The sequence below is a fragment of the Ammospiza caudacuta genome, chromosome Z, assembly GCF_027887145.1.
Source record: "Ammospiza caudacuta isolate bAmmCau1 chromosome Z, bAmmCau1.pri, whole genome shotgun sequence".
Taxonomy (NCBI): domain Eukaryota; kingdom Metazoa; phylum Chordata; class Aves; order Passeriformes; family Passerellidae; genus Ammospiza; species Ammospiza caudacuta.
Genome location: NC_080632.1, coordinates 87,561,710 through 87,583,701, shown reverse-complemented (window position 1 = coordinate 87,583,701; position 21,992 = coordinate 87,561,710). Strand labels below are relative to the sequence as shown.

The 21,992-nt window shown below is 41.2% G+C and overlaps 2 protein-coding genes across 2 annotated transcripts in view; one reads left to right on the top strand and one right to left on the bottom strand.

The window, feature by feature from the left end:
• WDR7 (WD repeat domain 7) overlaps positions 1-1,237 on the bottom strand; it is a 36,826-nt gene extending 35,589 nt beyond the window's left edge. Inside the window, exon 1 of the mRNA XM_058823382.1 lies at positions 1,210-1,237. The gene's annotated coding sequence lies outside the window, so the exon portion shown is untranslated. The remainder of the gene's footprint in view (positions 1-1,209) is intronic.
• An 851-nt stretch (positions 1,238-2,088) lies between these two features.
• On the top strand, positions 2,089-11,334 carry TXNL1 (thioredoxin like 1). The gene is made up of 8 exons (XM_058823722.1): positions 2,089-2,308; positions 3,511-3,607; positions 3,932-4,105; positions 4,324-4,446; positions 5,664-5,733; positions 8,746-8,918; positions 10,044-10,148; positions 11,117-11,334. Exons 1-8 carry the CDS (start codon positions 2,211-2,213, stop codon positions 11,144-11,146), a joined length of 870 nt encoding a protein of 289 aa, XP_058679705.1. The 5' UTR covers positions 2,089-2,210; the 3' UTR covers positions 11,147-11,334.
• The last annotated feature ends 10,658 nt before the right edge of the window (positions 11,335-21,992 follow it).

The window sequence follows — 21,992 nt, the reverse complement described above, 5'->3', positions numbered from 1 at the left end:
CAGTTGTTTAAATGAGGAAATGAACCAAAAAATGTTAACTAATGTGTGACTCTTTGAACTGCTCTGCTTGAAGGTGGGACTTAGGCACATTTAATCCCGGATCAGTTCCTATTTCAGTAAAGCCACTAAACTGATTTTTCAAGTACAAGGAGTTAAACACTGAATCCAAGACTCCAACCCTTTTCAAGCTGTCTACCCAGAAATCCACACTGTGGATTTTTACAGAAAAGCCCCCAAACAAAACAAACCCATGGGAGGAGGAGGTAAAACAAAACTAACCCCGCCTCTGTTACACCAGAGCAGCTCTTCCCAAACATTTGTATTTCCATTGAGGAAAGAATTAATCACAGGATTTGTGTGCACACTCCAATAATCTGCCCCCAAAATACTAATAAATAGCACTAAACAGTGTTAAATAGTAGAACATAGCTATGAATGGGCTATTTATGCATTTTGGGAAAATCTAATGATTTTACATTTAATGACAGGTTAGACTTTCTAATTGTTACTTAGGGATAGAGAGAAGGGACCATTGATGGAGGGAGAATACAATGAGAACACCTTCCCTGGGTATGCAGGAGCTTCCAAACCTAGAGACAGAACAAAACACTAATTTGGGACACGAGAGTCGAGTTAATTAACACCTTCGGAAGCCACTTGTTAGGTTTTCCTGGTGCTTAATTTGATGACACACTGAAGCCACAGTAATTTTTCCTGTTTGGAACTGTCACCAAGGACAGTTATCCAAAGCAGCTGGAGCACCCCAAATCCCATCCCTGGGTGCCAAGAGCACCAGGTCTGGCACGGGAAAGGGAAATAAACCCGGGCAAGGCTGCGAGGTAGCAAGAAATCGGCATTAAAAGGCATTTAAACCCCTCAGAGGATCCATTCCTGCCAGGAGCCTCTCCGTTAGCAGCGATGGAAACCTCCATCCATCCATTAATAACCCGGTGCTCGCTTTGAGGTGAGCCCTGACGGAATCCCAAACCCCATCCCGCTCCGTTACCGCTGTCCCGGGATCCCTGGCTCCCTGGGCTCCGGCCCAGCCGGGCGTCGGTCCCGGACCGCCCGGGTCCCCGCGCCGGCCGCTGCCGCAGCCTCCTCAGCGCTCCCGGCGCAGGGGATGCTGCGGGGCCTGCGGAGCGCCGCGGGCTGGCCCCGCGCTCCCGCCGGCAGCGAGCCGCTCTCCCGCCCCGGTCCCTGTCGCACCTGCTCGGTGCCGGTGTCGGTGCCGGGGGCCGTCCCGGCCCGCAGGTGTCCCGGGCGCCGCGGCCCCGCCGCGCTCGGTGCGGCAGCGGCCGGATGACAGCGCGTCACGCGACACTGGCGCAAAGCCCCGGCCGGCGCGCTTGACGGCAAAGCGCCGCCGCCGTGGAAACCGCCGGGTGACGCTGAGGGAGCGCAGGGAGCCCACCGGTGATTACTTGCTTTAAAAATTAATTCATTGGTTAGCGATTACTGCGAGGCTTTTGAACAGGCGAGAGTAAAGTGCTGGGGATATTCCTGGTGTTTAGCAGGAAAAACGGAATTAGGAGGCATCTTGAAGTGACATTATGAAGTGGCCCTCAGGGATGGTCTCCTGAGGGGCAGGGAGCCTGCAGGAAAGGGTGTGCTGCTCAGGGTTCTAAAGTACGTTGGGAAGTTGTCAGGAATGACGCTGCAAATTGGGTCGGAGAAAGTCCTGGATTTAATTTTGGTTTTATTTTGTGGTCGTTACAAGCACTTATGTCTTATTTCCCCCCTTTTGGCTTCAGGGTTTATTTCACAATTCTTTTCCGTACGCGACGGCGCGACTTTATTAAAAAGCATAGTTTCAGTAAGGTGACAAAAATTTACATCAGTCATCCCCATAACGTCATCAAAAAACGAGTTGATGACGAAACTAGTGCTGAAGTTTTATTTTGATATTTAAAATCGCGTCTCCCTTCGCAAAATTCCCGCGCTTGCCCTTTCCCAAAATGGCCGCCAGGGGGCGCCGCGCCCTCACGGCCTGCCCGTTCTCAAAATGGCGGCCGGGGGCATCGCTGCCCGTTCCCAAAATGGCGGCCGGTGACGTCACTGGGTTCCGCGCTGCCCTACCCCAAGATGGCGGCCGGGCGGGAGCGGAGCGGGGCGGCCGCGCCTGCGCCCGTGCCAGCGGTGCATGCCGGGCGTCCTGCCCGCCGTGACGCTGCACATCGCACCCGGCACCGCCACCGGGGCCCGCGGCCATGGCGGGCGTGAAGGTGATCGCCAACGACACCGAGTTCCAGCCCGAGCTGAGCGCCGCCGGCTCCCGCCTGGCCGTGGTGAAGTTCACCATGAGGGGGTGAGTGAGGGCGGGGGCGGCTCCTGCGCGCCCGTTCCGCCTCAGGCTCCGGGAAAGGCGCCGCTGTTGCCGTGTTTTTATTCGGGCTTCCCCGGCGCGGTTTGCAGCGTGAGGGGCGCTCCGGAACGCGTCAGTGCAGTCGCAGCATCAGCCCCTTTCTAAGTTCCGTGATTTTTAACACGATGTTCCCAGGTCCTGGGATAAATTCCCGTTTTTCCCGCCGAACCCACTGCCCGCGGACCCGCCATCCCTCAGGCGCTCTGAGGGAGCAGGGGCTGCGCTGGTTTAAAGCCCCGTTAAAGGGCAGGAAAGTGATGGGAACAAGGCACGGACAGCACTAAAAACAAGTTAAAACTTGCAAAAACATCTTTTGCCCCATAAAACTTGCCTTGATCCGCACCCCATTTGCCCAGGACATGTCGATTATCCCTTTCCCCCTCCTCAGCAGGGAGATGCAATTGTGGTGAAATCGGGATGAATTTGTCACCAAATAAACCTCGATATCTGAATTATCCCCATTAATTTGTGAAATTAGGCAGAATAGTGATAATCTCAGGGGTTTGGGAGTTCATAGGGCACCTCATTATTTTGTGGCTGCTGCCTCTTAGTTATGGGTGGTTTTTTGCCAATTTTCTGCGTCGGGGTTTTTTCATTCCACTTTTCGTTTCTCTTTCTCAGTGAGAAACTCCCTTTACAGGAATTGATACAGCTGAGCACTTCCTACACTTACGCTGACGCAGAATAAATAAAAAATACACATTTTCATCCAAAGCAATGCCATTAAATCAAAAGAAACCAACTCTGTCCTCCCAGGGCCAAATAAACATGGGAATAACTGGTTATAGGTGTAAATGAGATTTGTTGTGGGAGCAGTTTGATACGTGTTGACCATTAAATATTTAAGTTGTGTGTAAATATAATTTTTTCCCAGGATGGACTAAAGATACGAGTTTTTGGTTAGTAGTATTTTCCCTTTGTAACACTTTCTTGAGCAGGACTGTGGTAAAAATGATGCAAATGAAGACAATAAATTGCAGGTTCCCAAATGCCATAGTTCATTGTATCAGCAGCGGGCAGCCGGGTAGAGGGGCTGTTTTTACAGCAGGATATCAGGAAGAACAGGAACATTCCAATTCCATTTGGGGCAGGCACTGACACAGAAACCAGGAGCGGAATCCATGGACGTGTCGCTTTTCCCACAGGTGCGGCCCTTGCCTGCGGATCGCGCCCGCCTTCAACGCCCTGAGCAACAAATACCCACAGGCGACGTTCCTGGAGGTGGACGTGCACCAGTGCCAGGTGCGTGCTCCAGACCCTTCCTGCTGCCCGGGGATGGGCACCGGGGAGGGCACAGGGGCCCTGCAGTGGCTGCTCCCAAACTGGGAGAACAAATCCCTGCCAGGGGAATATCCCTGCTCCTGCTGTGCTGCCCTGCCTTGGAGCAGTGTGGAAGCACAGTAATTCATTGATCCTCAGCCCCAAATAGATACTGCGCACAGCACTAGGGTGAATTAAATAAATTTAAAAAATGAAATAAATGGGTTTATTGGTGGGACTGGGTAGCTGTCAGTGGTGCAGGTGAGATTGCCTGAAGCACTCATGGGGACTCACATCTGCTCCCAGGGCACGGCTGCCACCAACAACATCTCAGCAACGCCCACGTTCCTGTTCTTCCGGAACAAGGTGCGCATCGACCAGTACCAGGGAGCAGATGCCGTGGGCCTGGAGGACAAAATCAAACAGCACCTGGAGAACGATCCTGGCAACAGCGAGGACACTGACATCCCCAAAGGATATGTGAGTAGCTCGCCACAGCTTTGTTGTGTAGCTCAAGTGTTAAAACAAATGTACTTGAAGTTAAATAGTTGGGTTTTAGGCAGAGCTGCCTGAGAAAATGTAAATGTTGACATATACACATTTCCTACGAATGAAGAATGTCCCCAGTCATTAAAATGCATTTTGTGTGCCGTGCTGTGGCTGTCCCAGCTGTGAGCAGCTGTGCTCTCTGTCCCCAGATGGATCTGCTGCCCTTCATCAACAAGGCTGGCTGCGAGTGCCTCAACGAGAGCGACGAGCACGGCTTCGAGAACTGCCTGCGCAAGGACTCCTCCTACCTGGAGTCCGACTGCGACGAGCAGGTGTGCTGCACGGGGACAGGGCTGCACAGGGCTGCATGGGGACAGGGCTGCACAGGGCTGCACGGGGACAGGGCTGCACAGGGCTGCATGGGGACAGGGCTGCACAGGGCTGCATGGGGACAGGGCTGCACAGGGCTGCATGGGGACAGGGCTGCATGGGGACAGGGCTGCACGGGGACAGGGCTGCACAGGGCTGCACGGGGACAGGGCTGCACGGGGACAGGGCTGCATGGGGACAGGGCTGCACAGGGCTGCATGGGGACAGGGCTGCACGGGGACAGGGCTGCACCTGGGACAGGGCTGCACGGGGACAGGGCTGCACGGGGACAGGGCTGCATGGGGACAGGGCTGCACAGGGCTGCATGGGGACAGGGCTGCATGGGGACAGGGCTGCACAGGGCTGCACGGGGACAGGGCTGCACAGGGCTGCATGGGGACAGGGCTGCACAGGGCTGCACGGGGACAGGGCTGCACAGGGCTGCATGGGGACAGGGCTGCACGGGGACAGGGCTGCACAGGGCTGCATGGGGACAGGGCTGCACAGGGCTGCACGGGGACAGGGCTGCATGGGGACAGGGCTGCACGGGGACAGGGCTGCACGGGGACAGGGCTGCATGGGGACAGGGCTGCACGGGGACAGGGCTGCACGGGGACAGGGCTGCACGGGGAGAGGGCTGCATGGGGACAGGGCTGCACATGGATCCAAGGGGCTTCTCCTGAGGGGCTGGGGGCCTGCAGGAAAGGGAGTGCTGCCCATGGATCCAGGATGTTCTGCAGGAGCCCTGGGCTCCCAGGGTGTGCTGCCCGTGGATGCAGGATGTTCTCCTGCAGGGCTCCCAGGGTGTGCTGCCCGTGGATGCAGGATGTTCTCCTGCAGGGCTCCCAGGGTGTGCTGCCCGTGGATGCAGGATGTTCTCTGCAGGATATCTGGCCTCCAAGGCTGTGCTGCCCATGGATGCAGGGATGTTCTCCTGCAGGCTCCCAAGGTTTCCACCCTGAGAATGCCCAGGCACAGGGCAGTAAAGGCACAGGATGGGTGGAACAGGGCAAGTGAGCCCAGCCTTTTATTCCAGAGCTGCCCTATCCCTGTCTCCTGTGCTGGGCTGGTTCCAAGTGCACAAACCAGTGTGTAATTTTGGTTTTTTCCCTCTTGGTTTTTTTCCACTTGGTTCCAAGTGCACAAACCAGTGTGTAATTTTGGTTTTTTCCCTCCACAGCTGCTCATCACTGTAGCTTTTAGTCAGCCTGTCAAGCTTTACTCTATGAAACTGCAGGGGCCAGACAATGGTGAGTGATACACGTAGAATTATTTATTGTTGATTGATGGACAAAGATCAGAGTTTGACACACAAATCAGTTTATTACAGATAGATGCACAAAGTATTTCTTACTGTTTGGTACACAAAGAGAAGTATTTATATTGATACACACATACAAGTATTTATCATAGACTGATACACAAATAGAAATATTTATTATAGATTGATGCACACATACAAATGTTTATTATAGATTGATACACAAATTATTTATTGTCGTTTGATACACAAATCAAAGTATTATAGATTGATACACATTTACATTTATTATAGACAGATACACAAATAGAAATATTTATTACAGATTGATGCACGCATAAAAGTATTTATTGTGGATTGATACATAAATAGCAATATTTGTTATAGATTGATACACAAATAGAAGTATTTAATAGATATTGATGCACAGATAGAAATAGAAATATTTCTTATAGATTGATACACAAATAAAATATTGTAGTTTGATACACAAATAGAAATATTTATTATAGGTGGATGCACACATAGAAGTATTTATTATAAATTGATAAATAAAGTATTTCTTAGAGTTTGATGCACATGTAGATTTATTATTGATTGATACACAAACAAATATTTATTACAGATTGATACACAAAAAAGTATTTCTTATAGTTTGATGCACACATAGCAATATTTATTATAGGTGGATGCACACAACGAAGTATTTATTACAGATTGATACACAAATAAAGTATTTCTTATAGTTTGATGCACACACAGATTTATTATAGATTGATACACAAATATTTACTATAGTTTGATATGCAAATAAAATATTTATTATAGATTGATACACACATAGAAGCATTTATTATAAATTGATACACAATTCATTGTAGTTTAATACACCAAACAGAGATATTTGTTATAGGTTGATGCACAAAGAAGTATTATACATTGATACACAACAAGAAATATTTATTATAGATTGTTACACAAATATTTACTATAGTTTGATGTACAAATAGAAATATTTATTATAGGTTGATACACACATAGAAGTGTTTATTATAGATTAATACACAAATTATTTATTGCAGTTTGATACACAAATAGAAATATTTATTATAGATGGATACACACATAGAAGTATTTATTACAGATTGATACACATTTACAAGTATGTAGACTGGTACACAAATAGAAATGTTTATTACAGATTGATGCACACATGGAAGTATTTATTGTAGATTGATACATAAATAGAAATATTTTTATAGGTTGATACACATGTAGAAGTATTTATTATAGTTTGATACACACATAGAAGTATTTATTATAAATTGATACGCAATTTATTTATTGTCTATTTGTTTGACACACAAATAGAAATATTGGTTATATATTGATGCACACATAGAAGTGCTATAGATTGATACACAAAAAGAAATATTTATTATAGGTGGATACACAAATAAAGTATTTATTGTATTTTAATGCACAAATATTTGCTATAGTTTGATACACAGTAGAAATATTTATTATAGGTGGATACACACATAGAAATATTTCTTACAGCTTGATAGACAAATAAAGTATTTCTTATTGTTTGATGCACACAGATTTATTATAGATTGATACATCAATAGAAATATTTATTAATACACAAATATTTACTATAGTTTGATACACAGATAGAAGTGTTTATTGCAGTTTGAGACACAAATAGAAATATTTGTAATAGGTTGATACACAAATAAAGTATTTGGTGTAGTTTGATACACAAATCAAAGTTTTATTATAGACTGATACACAAATAGAATTATTTCTTATAGATTGATACACAAATTACTTATTGCAGTTTCATATACAAATAAAAATATTTCTTATAGATACAAATAGCTATTATATTTTGATACACAAAATGAAGTACTTGATACACAAAATGATACACAAAATGAAATACCAGATATACTATAGTTTGATACACAGGTAGAAGTGTTTATTATAGACTGATACACAAATAAAGTATTTACTATAGATTGATACACAAAGATTTACAATAGTTTGATACACAAATGCAATATTTATTGTGGTTTGGTACACACATAGAAGTGTTTATAGTTTGGTAGCCTGGAGAGAGACACCTGGACTCAATTCCAGGCCAGACAGATTCCACTGAAATATTCCCCATATTTTATAATAACCAAGCTCCCGCTGTGCAGTGTGTGCAATCTCCTGGCTGGGTTCTGCCGTTTGTGGGGACTGTAATTCCCATTGCCTGTGTGTGTCCAGGGCAGGGCCCCAAATCCATCCCTGCACTGTAATTCCCATTGCCTGTGTGTGTCCAGGGCAGGGCCCCAAATCCATCCCTGCACTGTAATTCCCATTGCCTGTGTGTGTCCAGGGCAGGGCCCCAAATCCATCCCTGCACTGTAATTCCCATTGCCTGTGTGTGTCCAGGGCCCCAAATCCATCCCTGCACTGTAATTCCCATTGCCTGTGTGTGTCCAGGGCAGGGCCCCAAATCCATCCCTGCACTGTAATTCCCATTGCCTGTGTGTCCAGGGCCCCAAATCCATCCCTGCACTGTAATTCCCATTGCCTGTGTGTCCAGGGCCCCAAATCCATCCCTGCACTGTAATTCCCATTGCCTGTGTGTCCAGGGCCCCAAATCCATCCCTGCACTGTAATTCCCATTGCCTGTGTGTCCAGGGCCCCAAATCCATCCCTGCACTGTAATTCCCATTGCCTGTGTGTGTCCAGGGCCCCAAATCCATCCCTGCACTGTAATTCCCATTGCCTGTGTGTGTCCAGGGCCCCAAATCCATCCCTGCACTGTAATTCCCATTGCCTGTGTGTGTCCATGGCCCCAAATCCATCCCTGCACTGTAATTCCCATTGCCTGTGTGTGTCCAGGGCCCCAAATCCATCCCTGCACTGTAATTCCCATTGCCTGTGTGTGTCCATGGCCCCAAATCCATCCCTGCACTGTAATTCCCATTGCCTGTGTGTCCAGGGCAGGGCCCCAAGTCCATCAAGATTTTCATCAACCTGCCGCGCTCCATGGACTTTGAGGAGGCCGAGCGCAGCGAGCCCACGCAGGCGCTGCAGCTGGGCCCCGAGGACATCAGGGAGGATGGCATCGTGCAGCTGCGCTACGTCAAGTTCCAGAATGTCAACAGTGTCACTGTGAGTGCCACCAGCCCGGGCAGTGGCACTGCTCTGACGTTCTTCGCTTTGTGTCAGAGTACGGCCGGCCTGGGGCTGTGGGGATCCCAGCTGGGGGTTACAGGCTGTCAGGAAAGGCACTGCTCTCTCAATCATTATTAAATAAGAGACTGAGATGTGTGTAATGGAAATAAAGGTGTGAGTTGGTCAGCTCCCACATCTGGAGCAGCTGGAAGAGGGAAGGGATGAGGTGTGCAAATCCCTCTGGCTGTCCTGAGCATCCAGGACCCCTGCCAGGGGGCTCAGGGCCCAAAACACCTGTGGGTTTGATTATGACCCATGGGGCAAATTCCCAACCTCAGATGAAGTTCTGCGAGTCAGGACAAATTAAGTAGAATAATAGTGACGTTATCCCAGGGTGGAAAAGTAGATTTTAGGGGTTTTGGTATGGCAAGATGGAGGGAACTGGTTGTGCCCAGCCTTTCTCCTTCTTCGTCCTGGCCTCCATCTTCTGCTGTGATGGTGGCACTTTTGCATTGGTCTGGAGTAGAAGCTCACCTGTGTCTAACACAGGTGATAGGTATTGGAAAATAATTGTAAATATTGTACACGTCGTTTTTAGTGTAAACACATAACACAGAGTGCCTGGAACTGTCCTGCTGGACAGGAAAAAGAATTTTCTAGATAAGATCCAATAAACAACCTTGAGAGCCCTGACTCCTTCTTCAGGCACCAGGCTGGGAAAAAAGACTTTGGAACTTTTCTCCAAGTCACTCTGACAAGTAGAGATCCCCACACCAAAGATCTGCCTCCATGGTTCAGAAGGCTGATTTATTATTTTATGATAGGTACATTATTAAAACTATACCAAAATAATAAAGGATTTAATCAGAAAGCTGGCATGGAATAGAAAAGAATGATAATAAAATCTTGTGATTGGCCATTCATTAAAAACAACCACATCAGACCAATCACAGATGCACCTGTTGCATTGCACAGCAGCAGATAATTATTCATTTTGTTCCTGAGCCTCTCAGAAAAAATCCTGGCAAAGGGATTGTTCAGAAATTAAAATCTAAAAATTAAAATATAAAAATTAAAATCTGAAATTTTAAAAGTCCTTCTTTTGGCTTTTCCCCATGGCAGCTGTTTGTGCAGTCCAATCATGGTGACGAAGAGACGACGAGAATCACATATTTCACATTTATTGGCACTCCAGTGCAGGCCACCAACATGAACGACTTCAAACGAGTGAGCCCCTTGCTTTTATTCTTTATTTTTAAATAAAGTAGTTTATTTTATTTTTTTTAATTTAAAATGAACTGCTTCAATATTTATGGTACACAGGTTTTCAGCAGGTTAAAAGCACTAACACCAACATGACACCTACTTAGTTCTTAGCAGCAAAACCAAAATTTAATTTCTTTTTTTAACTAAAACTTCATTTCTCTCCTGCTAATAACTTAATAAAGGAGTTTTACAGCTTTTCCTGCCTTTCACTGCCACTCAAGATCATTAAAAATCATTCTGCTGTTCTAAAACAAACGCAGATTTTAGACTTCCCTCATTCTCCCAGACTGGAAACACTGGCTGCCAGTGTTTCATCTTTTCCCTTTTCTTTTTTTTGCCATTTTCTCCTCTTTTTTCTACTTTTCCCTTTTTTTGCCTATTTATTCCCATTTTCCCTCTCACTTTTCCCCAAAATCCCTTTTGTTTTGCTCAGCTCACACATGTGGAGCAGCTGTAGGTATTAGTGCAGGGATGAAATGAAAATCCCCTTTTTCTGCTCTTTTTTCTACTTTCCCCCTTTTTTTTTTGCCTATTTATTCCCATTTTTCCCCCAAATCTCCATTTTCCTCTTTTTTTTCTCCTTTCTCCTAATTTTTCTGCCTTTTTTCTCCTTTCTTTCCCATTTTCCTCTACATAACCACTTTCCCTCTGTAGCATACTTCATTTATTCCCCCAAATTATCATTTTTCCTTATAAAATTCCTATTTAATCCCAAAATCCCAAAAAGATGGGTATTTTGATGGGGAAAATTGCTATTTTGATGGGAAAAAAGGGAATTTTGATGGGAGAAGAGGGGAATTTTGAGGACAAGAAAAGGGAGCTTTGCAGGGGAGGGAAATTGAGAATTTTGGGGGGGGAAATGGGGATTTTTTGGGGGAAAAAAAGGGAATTTTTGGGCAGAGGGTTGACTGTGCTGTTTCCTGTTGCAGGTAGTGGGCAAGAAGGGAGAGAGCCACTAGGAAGCCGTGGCGAGGCTGGTTTCCTTTCTCCATTCCTGGATAAGTGCTGCCATAAGCAGGGACTGTCCCTTTGATTTGCTGCCATTCCCAATAAATCATTGCTTTAGCTGGAGCACCTTCCTCGTCTCCTCCTCCTGCTCCCGTTCCTCCTGCTGCTGCCGGATTTGTAAATAAAAGCGCTGACTTTTGCCAAGGTGCCTTTTCTTCTTGCAGGAAGGGACGGCGGCTGTTCCAGGCTGTGGGAGTTCACAGGGCCCCTGCCAGCGAGCTCAGAGTTTGTGTTGTCCCACACACTTGAGCTTCAGGCCCTGAAAACCAGCGTGCAGTTATTCTGGTCATTTATTGCATTTGGGACATTTCCAGGGTGCACTCCCTGGAAATCAGAGCACAGGGAGGAGATTGGAGAATTATTCTAGTTATTTATTTCATTTATGACATTTTTAGGGTGCATTCCCCACATTCCTGCACAGCAGCAACCCCACGGGTTCATCCCCTAAAAATCAGGGCACAGGAAACAGATTGTAGCATTATTCAACTTATTTATCTTATTCATGACCTTTATTTGTATGCATTTATTTGTTTTGGAACACAAAGAGAAATAATAAGGTAGGTGGACACAAAAGATTTATTATAGATTGATAGACAAATAGAAATATTTGTTGTAGGTGGATACACAAATAAAGTTTTTATTACAGGTTGATAGACAAATAGAAATATTATTGATTGACTCACAAAGTATTTATTGTAGATTGATAACCTATACACAAATATATATTAAGTATTTATAATAGATTTATGTACAGATATGTGTTTATTATAGATTGACACACAAATTATTGATTATAGATTGATACACAAATAGAAGTATTTATTATGGATTGAAACACAAATATTTATTATAGTTTGATACACAGAAATATTTATTATAGATTGAAACACAATTATTTATTGCAGTTTCATACACACATAGAAATATTTATCATAGGTTGATACACAAATAAAGTATTCATTATAGAGCACAAGAAACAGATTGTAGAATTATTCAGATTATTTATTTCATTCATGACCTTTATTTGTATGCATTTATTTGTTTTGGAACACAAAGAGAAATAATAAGGTAGGTGGACACAAAAGATTTATTATAGATTGATAGACAAATAGAAATATTTATTATAGATTGATACACAAATAAAGTATTTATTGCACTTTGATAGACAAATAGAAATATTTGTTGTAGGTGGATACACAAAGTTTTTATTATAGGTTGATAGACAAATAGAAATATTATTGATTGACACACAAAGTATTTATTGTAGATTGATAACCTATACACAAATATATATTAAGTATTTATAATAGATTTATGTACAGATAGAAGTGTTTATTATAGATTGACACACAAATTATTGATTATAGATTGATACACACAGATAGAAGTGTTTATTATAGATTGAAACACAAATATTTATTGCAGTTTGATACACAAATAGAAATATTTATTCTAGATTGATACACAAAGTATTGCAGTTTGATAGACAAATAGAAATATTTATTATAAGTGGATACACACATAGAAGTGTTTATTCTAGATTGATACACAAATATAAGTATTTATTATAGATTGAAACACAAATATTTATTGCAGTTTGATACACACATAGAAATATTTATCATAGGTTGATACACAAATAAAGTATTTATCATAGAGCACAGGAAACACATTGTAGAATTATTCAGATTATTTGTTTCATTCATGACCTTTATTTGTATGCATTTATTTGTTTTGGTACACAAAGAGAAATATTAAGGTAGGTGGACACAAAAGATTTATTGTAGTTTGATACACAAATAGAAATATTTATTCTAGATTGATACACAAATAAAGTTTTTATTATAGGTTGATAGAAAAATAGAAATATTTGTTATAGGTGGATACACACATAGAAGTGTTTATTATAGATTGATACACAAATAAAGTATTTATTGTAGATTGATAACCTATACACAAATATATATTAAGTATTTATAATAGATTTATGTACAGATATAAGTGTTTATTATAGATTGACACACAAATTATTGATTATAGATTGATACACAAATAGAAGTATTTATTATTGATTGAAACACAAATATTTATTATAGTTTGATACACACATAGAAATATTTATTATAGATTGGAACACAAATATTTATTGCAGTTTCATACACACATAGAAATATTTATCATAGGTTGATAGACAAATAAAGTATTTATCATAGAGGACAAGAAACAGATTGTAGAATTATTCAGATTGTTTCATTCATGACCTTTATTTGTATGCATTTATTTGTTTTGGAACACAAAGAGAAATAATAAGGTAGGTGGACACAAAAGATTTATTATAGATTGATAGACAAATAGAAATATTTATTCTAGATTGATACACAAATAAAGTATTTATTGCACTTTGATAGACAAATAGAAATATTTGTTATAGGTGGATACACAAATAAAGTTTTTATTATAGGTTGATAGACAAATAGAAATATTATTGATTGACTCACAAAGTATTTATTGTAGATTGATAACCTATACACAAATATAACAGATTTATGTACAGATATTAGTGGTTATTATAGATTGACACAGAAATTATTGATTATAGATTGATACACACATAGAAGTATTTATTATAGATTGAAACACAAATATTTATTGCAGTTTGATACACATATAGAAATATTTATCATAGGTGGATACACAAATAAAGTATTTATCATAGAGCACAGGAAACACATTGTAGAATTATTCAGATTATTTATTCATGACATTTATTTAGATTCTAGAACTTTAGTTGTATCTGTTGAATTGTACTGTGGAGGTTTATTTTATTCATGGCAGTTCTAGGGTTCATTTCTCTCTGGTTTTGGGAGGGAATGTTGATTTTGCAGCCAGGTGAGAATTGTTGGGGTCATTTGTCAGGAATTCCCAGGTCCTGAGCAGCAGCACATCCCCAGCAGAACCAGATTTAATTAATTACCTTCATTAAACTCAGTGTAAAGTGAATTTCTTAATGGCAGGAGTGCATGGAAGGTGAGCTCCTTCCAGCACAGGTTGGAACTGAAAACATTCAAACACATTTGGGTTCTTTTGTCATCAATAAAAATTAAAAAGTAATTAAAAAACCACAAAGAAACCCCCCAAAATAAAAAAAAAAAAACAATTAAAAATAAAATTAAAAACCCCAAATAAAAACGAGAATTAAAAAAAATAAAATTAAGACCCTAAAACCCATCCAAAATAAAAATGGCAATACAAAATAAAACACTAAACCCCCCAAAATAAAAATAATAATTAAGAAAACGAAAACCAGCCTCCCAAACATGTCAAAATAATTTTAAAAATAGATAAAAGCCAGAAAAAAATAAAAAACCCACAAAATGAAATGAAAAACCAAAATAAAGAATTAAAAAAAAAGCAAACCCCCCAGAGTAATAAAACACAAAGAAAAATAGAAAAACCCACTAAGAAATAGGAAAAAACACCAAAAAAGACCCCAAATAAAAATAACAAAAATAAAAGAAAATAAAAATCAGCCCCACAAAACATTTAAAAATAATTTAAAAAGAAAAAGAGATAAAATATACAAAATAAATATTAAAAAATCACCACAAAAATAAAAAACCCATAAAAAATAAAAATAAATTTAAAATACGAATAAAAAAATAAAATAATTAAGAAATAAAATGAAAATTAGGAAAAATAGAATATAATGGAAAATAAATAAAATAATGCAACATTAAATAAAATAAATTAAAATTAAATTTAAAAACTTTAAATTTTAAATAAAAATAAAAATAAAAAATAAAATATAATATAAAATTTTAAACAAAATTAAACGAAAAAACCCTAAAAATTTTAAAATAAAATTGATAAAAGTAAAATGATCTAAAATAAAAAAAACAGCAAAGCATTTTAAAAAATTTAAGAATTAATAAATGTATATACTGTACATAGCATATAGACTGTACACTCATTGTATGTACTGTACATAGTGCATAGACTGTACATAGTGTACATTGTGTACACAGGGTATAGACTGTACATAGTGTATAGACTGTACATAGTGTACATTGTGTACACAGGGTATAGACTGTACATAGTGTACATTGTGTACTCACTGTATGTACTGTACACAGTGTATAGACTGTACATAGTGTACATTGTGTACTCACTGTATGTACTGTACACGGTATAGACTGTACATAGTGTACAGTGTGTACACAGGGTATAGACTGTACATAGTGTACATTGTGTACTCACTGTATGTACTGTACTGTGTATAGACTGTACATTTTGTACATTGTGTACACAGAATACAGAGTGTACATAGTGTACATTGTGTACTCACTGTATGTACTGTACTGTGTATAGACTGTACATTTTGTACATTGTGTACACAGGGTATAGACTGTACATAGTGTACATTGTGTACTGTACACAGTGTATAGACCGTACATAGTGTACATTGTGTACACAGTGTATAGACTTTACATAGTGTACATTGTGTACTCACTGTATGTACTGTACACAGGGTATAGACTGTACATAGTGTATATTGTGTACACAGGGTATAGACTGTACATAGTGTACATTGTGTACTCACTGTATGTACTGTACACAGGCTATAGACTGTACATAGTGTACATTGTGTACTCACTGTATGTACTGTACACAGTGTATAGACTGTACATTGTGTACTCACTGTATGTACTGTACACAGTGTATAGACAGTACATAGTGTACATTTTGTACTCACTGTATGTACTGTACACAGTGTATAGACTGTACATAGTGTACATTGTGTACACAGTGTATAGACTGTGCATAGTGTACATTGTGTACTCACTGTATGTATTGTACACAGTGTATAGACTGTACATAGTGTACATTGTGTACTCACTGTATGTACTGTACTGTGTATAGACTGTACATTGTGTACTCACTGTATGTACTGTACACAGTGTATAGACTGTACATAGTGTACATTGTGTACTCACTGTATGTACTGTACACGGTATAGACTGTACATAGTGTACAGTGTGTACACAGGGTATAGACTGTACATAGTGTACATTGTGTACTCACGGTATGTACTGTACACAGGGTATAGACTGTAAATAGTGTATATTGTGTACACAGGGTATAGACTGTACATAGTGTACATTGTGTACTCACTGTATGTACTGTACAGTGTATAGACTGTACATTGTCTACTCACTTTGTGTACTGCACACAGTGTATAGACTGTACATAGTGTACATTTTGTACTCAGTGTATGTATTGTACACAGTGTATAGACTGTACATAGTGTACATTGTGTACTCACTGTATGTACTGTACTGTGTATAGACTGTACATTTTGTACATTGTGTACACAGAGTACAGACTGTACATAGTGTACATTGTGTACTCACTGTATGTACTGTACAGTGTATAGACTGTACATTTTGTACTCACTTTATGTACTGTACACAGTGTATAGACTGTACATTGTGTACTCACTGTATGTACTGTACACAGGGTATAGACTGTACATAGTGTATATTGTGTACACAGGGTATAGAGTGTACATAGTGTACATTGTGTACTCACTGTATGTACTGTACATAGTGTATAGACTGTACATAGTGTATATTGTGTACACAGGGTATAGACTGTACATAGTGTACATTGTGTACTCACTGTATGTACTGTACACAGGCTATAGACTGTACATAGTGTACATTGTGTACTCACTGTATGTACTGTACACAGTGTATAGACTGTACATTGTGTACTCACTGTATGTACTGTACACAGTGTATAGACAGTACATAGTGTACATTTTGTACTCACTGTATGTACTGTACACAGTGTATAGACTGTACATAGTGTACATTGTGTACACAGTGTATAGACTGTACACAGTGTATAGACTGTACATAGTGTACCTTGTGTACACAGTGTATAGACTGTGCATAGTGTACATTGTGTACTCACTGTATGTATTGTACACAGTGTATAGACTGTACATAGTGTACATTGTGTACACAGTGTATAGACTGTACATAGTGTACATTGTGTACTCACTGTATGTACTGTACACAGTGTATAAACTGTACGTTGTGTACTCACTGTATGTAGTGTACACAGTGTATAGACTGTACATAGTGTACATTGTGTACACAGTGTATAGACTGTGCATAGACTGTACATTGTGTACTCACTGTATGTACTGTACACAGTGTATAGACTGTACACAATGTACATTGTGTACACAGGGTAGAGACTGTACACAGTGTATAGACTGTGCATAGTGTACATTGTGTACTCACTGTATGTACTGTACATAGTGCATAGACTGTACATAGTGTACATTGTGTACACAGTGTATAGACTGTACATAGTGTATAGACTGTACATAGTGTACGTTGTGTACTCACTGTATGTACTGTACATAGTGCATAGATTGTACATAGTGTATATTGTGTACACAGGCTATAGACTGTACATAGACTGTACCTTGTGTACTCACTGTATGTACTATACATAGTGCATAGACTGTACATAGTGTACATCGTGTACTCACTGTGTGTACTGTACATAGGGTATAGACTGTACATAGTGTATGTTGTAATCATACTGTTGTTATTATATTGCTAAATTCCATACCTTCTGGGTGACTTTCTCACATGCAGCTCATCTCAGCAGTGTCGTTCCCTGTAGCTTCATCAGGGCTTCTCCAGGGCTCTCAACCCACCCCTTTTTATCCTAATAACCTTCGCGAGCCACAGCTGCTGCCCAACCAAGGACTTCACAGCTGTGGCTCATTTAAAATAACTAGAACTGGGGCAAGGCCACTTATACACTAAATAGATTTTACAGGGACTCCTACTATACTACAAGTGTATATATTGTACTCACTGTATGTACTGTACATAGCGTATATAGTGCAGATATGGTTATTAGTGAACATGCTGGACAGAGTGCACACACTGTACACACTGTATGTACTGTACATAGTGTATATAGTGCACGTTATTGGTGTATGTGCAGTATATAGTGCGCACACTGTACTCACTGTATAGACTGTACACAGGGTATATAGTGTACATGGTATACATAGTGTACATAGTGTACTCACTGTATGTACTGTACAGAGCGTATATAGTGCACATCTTATTAGTGTATGTGCAGTACATAGTGCACACTGTACACACTGGGTAGACTGTACATAGTGTATATAGTGCAGATATGGTTATCAGTGTACATGCTGGATAGAGTGTACACTATGTACTGCACATAGGGTATATCGTGTACATACTGATATATAGTGTGCATATAGTGTATAGTGTAGACCTCTAACACACTAGACATAACTGGACATAATTGTCCATAAATGGACATACCTGTACACACTGGACATAACTGGAAATAACTGGACATAATTGTACACACTGGACATAACTGTACACACTGGTCATAACTGGAAATAACTGCACATAAATATCCATAACTGTACAGGACCGGACATAATTGAACATAACTGTACACACTGTACAGACTGGACATAACTGGACACACTGTACACACAGGACACAATAGTACAGATGTACAGGACTGGACATAACTGGACATAAATGTACAGGACTGGACATAACTGTACAGGACTTGACATAATTGGACATAACTGGACACACTGTATAGGACCTGACATAGCTGGACAGTTATGTCCAGTCCTGTACAGTGTGTACAATTATGTCCAGTCCTGTACAGTCTGTACATGTGTCCAGTTATGTCCAGTCCTGTACAGTCCAGGCAGTTATGTCCATTCCTGTACAGTCTGTACAGTTATGTCCAGTCCTGTACAGTTGTGTCCAGTTATGTCCAGTCCTGTACAGTGTGTACAGTTATGTCCAGTTCTGTACCGTCTGTACAGTGTGTACAGTTATGTCCAGTCCTGTACAGTCTGTACATGTGTCCAGTTATGTCCAGTCCTGTACAATCTGTACATGTGTACAGTTATGTCCAGTTATGTCCAGTCCTGTACAGTGTGTACATATGTACAGTTATGTCCAGTCCTGGACAGTCCTGTACAGTCTGTACATGTGTACAGTTATGTACAGTTATGTCCAGTCCTGTACAATATGTACATGTGTACAGTTATGTACAGTTATGTCCAGTCCTGTACAATATGTACATGTGTACAGTTATGTCCAGTCCTGTACAGTCTGTACATGTGTCCAGTTATGTCCAGTCCTGTACAATATGTACATGTGTACAGTTATGTCCAGTCCTGTACAGTCTGTACATGTGTACAGTTATGTCCAGTTATGTCCAGTCCTGTACAGTCTGTACAGTTCTGTCCAGTCCTGTACAGTCTGTACATGTGTACAGTTATGTCCAGTTCTGTACCGTCTGTACAGTGTGTACAGTTATGTCCAGTCCTGTACAGTCTGTACATGTGTACAGTTATGTCCAGTTATGTCCAGTCCTGTACAGTGTGTACAGTTCTGTCCAGTCATGTACAGTGTGTACAGTTCTGTCCAGTCCTGTACAGTCTGTACAGTTATGTCCAGTCCTCTACAGTTGTGTCCAGTTAGGTCCAGTCCTGTACAGTGTGTACAGTTATGTCCAGTCCTGTACCGTCTGTACAGTGTGTACAGTTATGTCCAGTCCTGTACAGTATGTACATGTGTACAGTTATGTCCAGTCCTGTACAGATATGTCCAGTCATGTCCAGTCCTGTACAGTGTGTACCGTTCTGTCCAGTCCTGTACAGTCTGTACATGTGTACAGTTCTGTCCAGTCCTGTAGTGTCTGTACAGTTATGTCCAGTCCTGTACAGTCTGTACATGTGTCCAGTTATGTCCAGTCCTGTACAATCTGTACATGTGTACAGTTATGTCCAGTTATGTCCAGTCCTGTACAGTGTGTACATATGTACAGTTATGTCCAGTCCTGGACAGTCCTGTACAGTCTGTACATGTGTACAGTTATGTACAGTTATGTCCAGTCCTGTACAATATGTACATGTGTACAGTTCTGTCCAGTCCTGTACAGTCTGTACATGTGTACAGTTCTGTCCAGTTATGTCCAGTCCTGTACAGTCTGTACATGTGTACAGTTGTGTCCAGTCCTGTACAGTCTGTACAGTTTTGTCCAGTTATGTCCAGTCCTGTACCGTGTGTACAGTTCTGTCCAGTCCTGTACAGTCTGTACATGTGTACAGTTATGTCCAGTCCTGTACCGTGTGTACATGTGTGCAGTTCTGTCCAGTCCTGTACCGTCTGTACATGTGTGCAGTTCTGTCAAGTTCTGTACCGTGTGTACATGTGTGCAGTTCTGTCCAGTCCTGTACAGTCTGTACATGTGTACAGTTATGTCCAGTCCTGTACCGTGTGTACATGTGTGCAGTTCTGTCCAGTCCTGTACCGTCTGTACATGTGTACAGTTATATCCAGTCCTGTACAGTCTGTACATGTGTACAGTTATGTCCAGTTATGTCCAGTCCTGTACCGTGTGTACAGTTCTGTCCAGTCCTGTACCGTGTGTACATGTGTGCAGTTCTGTCCAGTCCTGTACAGTCTGTACATGTGTGCAGTTCTGTCCAGTCCTGTACCGTGTGTACATGTGTGCAGTTCTGTCCAGTCCTGTACAGTCTGTACATGTGTGCAGTTCTGTTCAGTCCTGTACCGTGTGTACATGTGTGCAGTTCTGTCCAGTCCTGTACCGTGTGTACCTGTGTGCAGTTCTGTTCAGTCCTGTACAGTCTGTACAGTTCTGTTCAGTCCTGTACCGTGTGTAATGTGTGCAGTTATGTCCAGTCCTGTACAGTTGTGTCCGGTTATGTCCATCGTGTGAGTACTTACCTGTAAATACCATTAATCATTATTAATTCATAGGTAATTATTACTAGTCTAATTTATTATTAATTGTCCTTTAATAACATAATTAAATATTAAACAGTAAATAACTAATAATCATCCCATTAATGATAAATTAAGAAAAAAATGCTATTTGCTAATTAATTAATGGAACAATTAATGGCCTAGATATTGTAGTCTGGAAATGAGCAATATGTAATTATGTTTAATTAAATAGTAATTACATATATAGCTTACTAATCACCTACGTAATCAAACACCTACTTAAATAATGAGAAATTATTTATTATTGACTGATTCATTAATAATTAGGAGAACAGAAATTGCTTTTGAATCAGCTAATAATAACCTAATGAAGGATTAGTTACCTGGCTACTTATTAATTACACCTAATAAATAATCAATTACCTAATTGATTTTTTAAATTCAATTGCATTGATTTTTATTTTATATTCGCTATTCCGCGCTGTACCTTTGGTCCGGGTGCAGTTGGTGCTGTGATCCACCGGGTGGCGCCACAGACCGCGGAATGCGCGAGGACAGCCCCTGTCACTCACCTGGAGCTGTCCTTTGTGTCACCCCCTGGGACACCCGCTTGTGTCACCTCCCCCGGACACGCCTGGGGACATGGGACACCCGCTTGTGTCACCTCCCCCGGACACGCCTGGGGACATGGGACACAGGTTTGTGTCACCTCCCAGGACACACTTGGGGAGATGGGACACAGGTTTGTGTCACCTCCCAGGACACATTTGGGGACATGGGACACCCGTTTGTGTCACCTCCCCTGGACACGCTTGGGGACATGGGACACAGGTTTGTGTCACCTCCCCCGGACACACTTGGGGACATGGGACACCCGTTTGTGTCACCTCCCCCGGACACACTTGGGGAGATGGGACACTTGTTTGTGTCACCCCCAGGGATACACTCA